This window comes from Myotis lucifugus, unplaced genomic scaffold (assembly GCF_000147115.1).
Source record: "Myotis lucifugus unplaced genomic scaffold, Myoluc2.0 scaffold_350, whole genome shotgun sequence".
NCBI lineage: Eukaryota > Metazoa > Chordata > Mammalia > Chiroptera > Vespertilionidae > Myotis > Myotis lucifugus.
In genome coordinates, this window is record NW_005871398.1 from 1,082,176 (window position 1) to 1,091,856 (window position 9,681).

Below are 9,681 nucleotides of genomic sequence, written 5' to 3' on the forward strand. Positions count from 1 at the left end.
TTCTTTCATCATTCTAAGTTCTACTTTCTCATTCCTGGAAAATATGACTAATCTGCTTAAAAATCAGACATGGCAATATTGTATATCTCTGAAAAATAAAGTAGTTATTTCTAATGTTAGTTTCTATTATAAAAAAGAAATCTGAAGGGATTATGCTCATTTGAAATATTTATTACAGGCATCACTAAAGAGGGGTCAGTACCTGCTCATTCTTTATCCTTAATATCTGTAGCACTACCTGTGAAATCATAGATTCTCAAGAAATACCTTCTGAATGAATGCATCAGTATTCATAGCAACATTATATAGATTATTATCGGAAATGTTATTAGAGATCAATGATTTCATTATATTTGCAAATAGTCCTTTAAATATAATAAATAGAAAATTCACCTGAATGAAAGTGGTCTACCAGAACATTCACTTATATTTTGGTATCACAAAAGGTAAGTATTGGTGATTGGAAAGGGGGGAGAGTTTAGGAACGTGAAAAAATGCTCTGAGTTAACATGCCACAGTGAAGTACTGAGAGAGCTTAAGAATTTTCTCAGTTTGTTTCAAAAGGTCAATTCCTATATGACCCTATCTAAAAATGTACCTGATTAGCAGCTAATTATTTCTCCCCCTCAGCCTAAATTAGTGCTCCTTTTCTGCAGAGATTCCTGTAAAGCATAGGTGATTCTCTGTCTCTAGCACTCTAATGCTGTCATTTGTTACTGCCTTGATTGAAACAACTTGCCTCAATTCACCAGACCTTAGGAAAACACACCTGTAGCTTTCTTATGGGGTAGAGATTGCTAGAAATAAGTGAAGCCATTAATATACCAAACTAATTAAATTTCTCATGGAAAATTCTTTTCCCTTTGAAATGCAGAGACAACCAAAGACATTGACTCTTTACAGCTATTTACAAATGGAAATACCTGCCCAAGTAATTAAGTGTTAATGGGGGTTGAGTAAGAAATGTGAAGTACCTATTTCCTCAGGTTTAAAATTTCAGTCTCTAAACTCTGCCCTTAGCATTTCTTCACAGGACATTGAACAGGTTACAAGAGGCACCAAAATTCACAAGCTTTATAAAGAATGCAGGAACTGTCCTAGTCATTGTTGCTCAGCGGTTAGAGTGAAGGGTCTGGGGTTTGATTCCTGGTGAAGAGGTGGTATCTGGGTTGCAGGTTCATCCCAGGCCTGAGACAGGGCACAGGCCAGATGCAACCAATGCATGTGTCTCTCTCTTCACTTTCCACCCCTCCCTCACTTCCACGCTCTCTACAAATCAAAGGAAAAAATATTCTATGGTGAGGATTAACAAACAAACAAAAGGATGCAGAAAAAACAATAGTGTAGTGGTCACTAATTAGTGCCCTCAGATGTTAGCATAAGTATTATAGCAGGTTATAGAAAGGGGGAAGGAAGATTAAGTGAAAGGAGAGAAAGCTTTAACTGACTATTGCCAGGCACTTTGGTGAACTATAGCAATCAACAATCACAAGGATTCCATGAACTAACTATTATGGAGGAAACTGAACTCGAATAGGAAAAGGGAAATGAGAATGCCACAGTCTTATTCCAGAGACAAAAATACCTTTAAAACACATGTTAAATAAAATATGGCAAATATGATAGTCATTCTTTCATTATTTCCACAAACTTTTAAGGAACTCTTACTATGCCCCTGGAGATAAGCTTGCTGCTTGGGACAAAACAATGTCAAAATAAAATTTGTTTATACATTTTGACAATTTAGTTATAAGAGGATAATCCTATATAATAAAAGCCTAATATGTAAATTGACCAAATGGAGGACTGACTAGTGCTATGATGCACACTGACCACCAAGGAAGAGACACTTAATGCAGAAACTGCCCCCAGCCCACAGGCCCCAGGCTAGCCAAGGCGGGTGCCAGTGCCCACCCCCCCCCCCCAACAACTGCCCCGCCAGTTGCCTCCTGCAGAGGAAGGCAACCAACTGCACTGGAGGGGGTGGGGCTATTGACCAGGCATTGCCAGACTGGCCAAGGAGAATGTAGTGGGGGCCTCCCCAATCACCCACCTGGTTGCCCCACAGATCAGCCCTGATCGCCTGCCAGGCCTAGGGACCCTACCCATGCATGAATTTCGTGCATCGGGCCTCTAGTAAATAATAATCATAGGCTACAATGAGAATAGTAAGAAGAAAGGATACATCTCTCTTTAAAGTTATAGATATATTCCTGGTGGAATTAATGCCTAAAACAAAACTTAAAATAGGGATAGAGCAGCTAGAGACTACAAGTGTACAGATGTGTAAAAACAAAAGGACCAGCATCTGAGAATCTCCACGGGTAATTTTAAGCATCGCCTTTAATGGAAACCGCTAGTAGATAAGTCTAGGGAAGAAAATTGAATCAGGAGAGATGGCACCAGCAGCTCGACTCTATAGGTCATACTCTTAATCACTATGATATATTTCTCTTGATGGTAGTCAATGCAAGTACCCGAGTAGGAAAAAACAAGAAATGAGGGAAATGATAGCAGAAATATTAGAAAGTTCTTTATATGCTAACTAAGAGGCTTAAGTTTTATAATGAGGGCAAAAAATAGTGATTTAAAGAATTAAAATTAATGTTTCAGTTACAAAATTCCATTTCACTCTAAAAAAATAAATTTTTATTAACATAATATATTAACATAATATCAGTCTTCCCTTCCTACCAAACTTGACCAACTCACTCTAGTGAATCATCTTCATGTACTTGTGCTGCCTTCCTCAACCCAGGTTCAGGTGGTTCTGGAACAATTACATCATTTCAATGTGATAAGAAGTACAGATGTCAGTATCCATCCTCTGTTCTGGTCCTCAAACATCTATTCATGTGCATCACAGCCTTGGATCTTTTGTTTCCCTTGCCCATATTACTCTTAAGATCTAGTAGTTCTCTGTATAAGATATAAGACACCAATAGTGTTACTGTGGCAAATTGCAGTGCAGGAAAATTTGTCAAGTATCTAAGATTTGTCTTTAGTTTCATGTCACACTAGACAGGAGAACACCCTTTTGTAATTCTATACCAATCTCTAGAACGGGAAGACTATGTAACTTTCTAAGTCTTTATTACCTGTGTTCAAGGAGCAACTTAATTATTGTTCCCCTTAGATCTCTACAAGGAGAAGAAATTGCAGAAATCTATCTCATTTTTCTATCTTTCTGCTACTCCCACTGCATGTTAGTGGAAGACACTAAACATCACCAAATATAGAGATCTTATTCAGAACCACTAAATCCTCTAACCTATTCCACAAATCTCTTATCCCCTGATAAAGAAATTTTATAAATTCTCAAAGGATGAGAAATTTTGTTCTTACTTATTACTCTGAACAAAATATTTATTGCCTGGAATATTTCATTAACCTAAATGCTTGATGCATTTGAAACTCAAACCCATTAATGCATTCCTTTTTCTCTTCTTCTCAACTCTTACCTAAAGCCAAAACTAATTAACTTCCATTTAACTGAGAGGTAGATCAAGAGTTTCAGAGAAACTCATAGTATGGGGTAAATGTCAGTTCAAAAATATTGTCCACAACACATAGAGGACAGTTAATCACATCTGGGCTTTTAAAAAATGATTCTGATTGCATTGATTTTAAAATACTGAATTGGAAAAGAAAAGATATATGTTAATCATATGTTAATATGTTTCTGCAATATTTCAGCTATGAGATAAAGACACCAAGAGTAAAAGTAGTGTTGTGAGTGAGAGAATAAAAGGAACAAATTAAAAAGATAACAGAAATGACAAGACATGCCAAATTAAATGGGAGTAAAAAAAGAACAATAAATAATGTTTTTAAATGAGACTTATTATTGACAGGGAAGCAAACAGTCATGAGTGCCACATTAAAAATCTTGAAATATGCACATCTAGAGGACTCTCAATAGGAAATCATAAGATAACAAAATAAGACCGCCCAATACTGAATAGTAATGAGTTGTCACCTAATTCCAGATGCAGTTGTACATATTTTATCTATATTATTTAAATTTTTCATTATAACCCTAAGATGCACATATTATTTTATCTGAAGTTTGCACACATACACACACAAATAAAAGACACAAGATAAAGAAATTAATCAAATTGCACAAGGACTTTCAGATGGATAAAAGGAAAAGTGTAAATTCAAACCATCTAAGTCTGATCTAGATGTCTAAGAATAAGTTGAAGTCAGAATACTGTAACATTTTCCTGCAGATGTAAATGTAGGGATCATCAGCCTACTTGAAATCACCCTACTTATTAGAACTTCCTCGAGCGAGGGCAGAGTAAAAGAGATATTGCCTAGAAAAAAAATATTTCAGGTGCACCAACAAATTAGAAAAGGAAAAGGAGCTATGAAGGAGAATGGAAAAATTAGACAAAATGATAGGAAGAAATTCAGGATAATGTGAGATGGTTGAAATTAAGCTGTAAAGATTTTCATAAGTTCATGATTTATATGCAGAAGAGAACTTGAGTTAAATCAAGTCTGAAGTTTGTTTAATGATTGAAACAAGAGGGAGGCTAGTGGTGATGTTGGCTAGAGTAGTTTAAATGATGGAAAGACCTCATGAATTTATGAATAAGTGGTTAATAAGACAGAGAAGACAATTATCAAGGAGGTAAAATTTAAGAAAGAATGTTGAAGTATATTTGGGAAATTGCTAAACCTTGTTAACCGTGATATTGCTAAATGATATTTATGATAGGTGGTAGTGTGTATTTCAAGCTGAAATAGGCTGACCCAAAACATTAAAAAATCAAGATGTTGCTCTTCACCTCTATACATATACTTCAAATGTTCCCTTATTTGTCTGTCACAAATTTTGAAGTAAATATATACAACAGGGAGTGAAAATGTGTCATTGTCAAATGTGTTTAGAAAGAAATAATTGAAAAACATAAATAAGAAAAAAAATTCAATATCTAAGCTCTGATCTTAACTATAATGCTTTGATGGGGAAAGTGCTCTCAAATCTAGAGAAAAATGAAACCACAGATGTACCACAGTTTTTTAATCCTCTCATCTTCTGATGAGCACTTAGGTTGTTTCCAAATCTTAGCTATTGTAAATCATGCTGCTATGAACATAGGGTACATATATCCTTTCTGATTGGTGCTTCTGATTTCTTGGAATATAGTCCTAGAAATGGGATGACTGGTTCAAATGGGAGTCCCATATTTAAATTTTTGAGGAAAGAAAACAGATAGTTAAAGGTCATTAGGGTTTTCACTGTCAAAGGAATTTAAAAGGAAATTAATTAACCAGATATCTGCTTGTAAGCTCGGGGGAAATTTCTCTTTAGCACTAGGATATCGTAAAAAGCATAAAAATGTATAACATAGATATTCTAACAGTAGAAGTAAAATATAGCCAAGGGTAATATATATATATATATATATATATATATCCAAAACAACTGAACTGACGACCGAACAAGCTGAGTGGGGCGACGTCGCATCCAAAACAACCGAACTGACGACCGAACAAGCTGAGTGGGGCGACCAGGCTGGCAGGGGGGTTATTGAGGGATGACCAAACTACTGAGCAGCAGGCTGTGTGAAGCAACCAGGCCTGAAGGGGGGTTAGTGAGGGATGACCAAATGACTGAGCAGCAGGCTGTGTGGGGGATCCAGGCTGGCAGGGGGCAGTTGGAGGGCAACTAGGCTACCAGAGGGGCCGGTGAGGGGTAAACAGGTCAGCAGGGGGGGCAGTTAGAGGACACCAGGCCAACAGAGGGGGGCATTGGGGGCAACCAGGCTGGCAGGGGTGGGGGGCAGTAAGGGGCAACCAGGCTGGCAGGAAGACAGTTAGGAGCAAGCAGGCCCACAGAGGGGGGCTGTTGAGGGCGACCAGGCCTGTGGGGGGGGGGGCAGTCAGGGACGATCAGTTCGGCAGGCAGAGTCGGTTAGGATGATCAGGCTGTCAGGGAGGCCAGTTAGGGGCAATCAGGCATGCAGGCAGTTGAGCAGTTAGGAGCCAGCGGTCCTAGATTGTGAGAGAGATGTCCCCGACTGCCAGTTTAGGCCCGATCCCCAAGCAGTTGGACATCCCCAGAGGGGTCCCAGATTGGAGACGGTGCAGACTGGGCTGAGGGTACCCCACCCCCGTGCACGAATTTTGTTCACCGTGCCTCTAGTAATAATGTTATAAAATACATATATTTGAAATATATTTCCTGTGAGAAAACCTCAAAAAGATTGAATTGTAACACATTTTAATGAATCTTTAAGAGCATGGATCCAATAAAAATGTTTTAAACACACCTCAGAGAAATTCCACTGGATAAGTTGAAATAGAATAAACTATGTGATAAGCATTCAATGTCAGTTTAATTGCTAATACACATGTAAATTTTAATGCAAGGATTTTCTTAGCAAAGGCCATTGTTAGTTTTTTTAGGAACTTTTCTGCTAGAAGCATTTCTGGAGCTAGGAAGTAGGGGAAAGTCAGAAGAGTAGATCCAAAGCAACTTCTAGGAAGTAGGGGGAAGTAAGAAGAGTAGATCCAAAAGCAATTTTTAGGACTTGCTTTCATTGATGTTTATAATATAACTAGAGGACCGGTGCACAAAAATTTGTGCACTGGCGGAGGGGGGGGGTGTCCCTCAGCCCCACTTGTTCCCTCTCACAGTCTGGGACCCCTCGGGAGATAACAACCTGCTGGCTTAGGCCCGCTCCTGGGTGGCAGAGGGCAGGCCCAATCCCTAGGTGCAGCCCCTGGTCGGGCTCAGAGCAGGGCTGATTGGGGAGTTGGGGTGCCGCCCCCTGTCATGCACAGAGCAGGGCGGATCGGGAGGTTGTGATGCCACCCCCAGTCATGCTCAGGGTAGGGCCGATCAGGGGGTTGAGGCACCACCCCCTATCACACTCAAGGCAGGGTTGATGGGGAGGTTGCGGCGCCACCCCCTGTCACGCACAGAGCAGGGCCCATCAGGGGGTTGGGGCACTCCCCCCTGTCACACTCAGGGCAGGGCCAATGGGGAGGTTGAGGCTCTACCCTGTCACACACAGAGCAGGGCCCATGGGGGGGTTGGGGCGCCGCACCCTGTCACACACAGAGCAGGGCCCATCAGGGTTTTGGGGCACCTTCCCCTGTCAGGAACAGAGCAGGGCAGATAGGGAGGTTGTGGCCCCGCCCCTGTCACACACAGAGCCGCAGGTGATCAGGGGGTTTGGGCGCTGTCCCCTGTCACGCTGCTCCAGGGGCCAGGAGGCTTCGCGGCTCCACTGATCCCACGCCAGGAGGTCTCGCGGCTCCACTGATCCCGGGTTCAGGAGGCCTCTCGGCTCCACTGATACCGGTGCTGGGAGGCATATTACCCTTTTACTATATAGGATAGAGGCCTGGTGCTTGGGTGGGGGCCGGCTGGTTTGCCCTGAAGGGTGTCCCGGATCAGGATGAGGGTCCCACTTGGGTGCCTGGCCAGCCTGGATGAGGGGATGATGGCTGTTTGCAGCTGGTCACACCCACTTCAGGGTGGTGGTCCCCACTGGGGTGCCTGGCCAGTCTGGGTGAGGGGCTGAGGGCCGTTTTCAGGCTGGCGAGCGATTGAAGCTCCCAACCTCTCTTTTTTTCTTTTTCTTTTTTATTCTGGGATTTATTTACCTTCTATGGCTGTCACTGGAGCTGAGAGCCGGCTTTAGCTCTGAGGCCGGCTCCAGCTTGAGGCCTCGGCTGCTGAAAGCAGGTATCTGGTTTGTTTGGATTCTATAATTGCAACATTGTTTCGGTCCTGCTCGCTCCAGCTCTGATGGCTGAAAGCAGGTTTCTGGGGATTGTTTAGCTTCTATATTTGCAACAATGTTTCTTAGAGAGCAGCTCAGAGGCCGGCAGCAGCAGGTGGGGAACCTTGGCTTCCTCCGTCACTGGAGCTAGCAAGCCTCCTGTTTGCTTCAGCTGCCTGGCTGCCGGCCGCCATCTTGGTTGGCAGTTAATTTGCATATCGCCCTGATTAGCCAATGGGAAGGGTAGCGAAGTTACGGTTAATTACCATGTTTGTCTATTATTATATAGGATATATGTCAAACCAACACCAATTACAGTTAAATTGTAATTAGAAGCAGCAATATGTGCGAATATGTGATTTAAATATAAACAGTAAGTTTATGTGACACAAAGAGGTAATCAAACATTGGCGTGTATGATATGCTTACTTCCCCACTGATCTAGGAATCACTCTCCGATTTACTTCTCTTCACGTTAGAAGATGACCTGGACTCTGGAGTTCCTCATATAAAGTCTTATTATTTGAAGCAAAATGGGCAAAAGACAATAATCAAGGATGAAAAACCAAACTACAGTAACAACCTTCATCTTGCTGGGACTGACTGATGACACTCCTCTGAAAATATTGCTGTTTATCTTTCTATTTCTTTCCTACATGTTGAGTATATCTGGAAACCTAACCATCATCACCCTCACTCTGATGGATTCCCACCTAAAAACACCGATGTATCTGTTTCTTCAAAATTTCTCCTTCTTAGAAATTTCTTTCACAACTGCCTGTGTTCCCAGATTCCTATATAGCATATTATCTGGGGACAAGTCCATTACCTATAATGCTTGTGTCAGTCAACTCTTGTTTACAGACCTCTTTGCAGTAACGGAATTTTTTCTTCTGGCTGCCATGTCCTATGATCGCTACGTGGCCATCTGCAAACCCCTGCATTACACCACCATCATGAACAGCAGAGTCTGCAAGAATGTCATTTTCTCCTGTTGGGTAGCAGCACTGATGATAATTCTCCCACCATTCAGTCTGGGTTTGGGCCTGAAATTCTGTGATTCAAACGTCATTGATCATTTTCTCTGTGATGCGTCTCCTATGCTGAAGATCTCATGCTCAGACACCTGGTTGATAGAACAGATGGTTATCATGTGTGCTGTGTTGACATTCATCATGACCCTCATATGTGTGGTTCTTTCCTACATTTATATCATGAGGACTATTCTAAGGTTTCCCTCTGCCCAGCAAAGGAAAAAGGCCTTTTCCACTTGTTCTTCCCACATGATTGTGGTTTCCATTACTTATGGAAGCTGCATCTTCATTTATGTCAAACCATCAGCGAACGATGAGGTAGCTATAAATAAAGGGGTTTCACTCCTTATTACTTCCATTTCACCCATGTTGAATCCCTTTATTTATACCCTGAGAAACAAGCAAGTGAAACAAGCTTTCCATGACTCAACTAAAATGATGGCATTCCTTTTAAAGATGCAGAGGGAAAAGAGTCAGTGAATCCAAATAAAAGGAAGGATAAATAGGCAGAAAACCCGAAGCGTCTACTATTATTTGTCTCTGCATGACTTATTCTCCAGTCATATCGACATTCTCCTATGTTTTACATGTTTACTGTATCCTCGACTTCAATTTTTTACTTCTCATTAAAACTAAATACTGAGGTATTTATGCTTACGATTTGTCAGAAATTTCTGTTTTTGCCAAACATTTTGGCTGCTATCCCTGGAAACACGGTAGAACACATTTTTCTGCCATATTTGTACATTGTAAGATGTGACTATGTAGCCTATATTATAGCTAACAGAATGGGTGTGGAAGCGATGTGCACTGTTTCTAGACCTGCGCTACAAAAATATTAATAGTTAATTCACCATCCTTGTTCCCCACCTACTGGCCAGATGTCCACATTTCAATAC

At 41.2% G+C, this 9,681-nt stretch overlaps 1 protein-coding gene across 1 annotated transcript; it reads left to right on the forward strand.

Annotated features, from left to right (window-relative positions):
* Nucleotides 1-8,305: 8,305 nt before the first annotated feature.
* LOC102437230 (olfactory receptor 6C2-like) lies at nucleotides 8,306-9,262 on the forward strand. The gene has a single exon (XM_006101327.1). It carries the CDS (start codon nucleotides 8,306-8,308, stop codon nucleotides 9,260-9,262), a length of 957 nt encoding a protein of 318 aa, XP_006101389.1.
* Nucleotides 9,263-9,681: the final 419 nt, after the last annotated feature.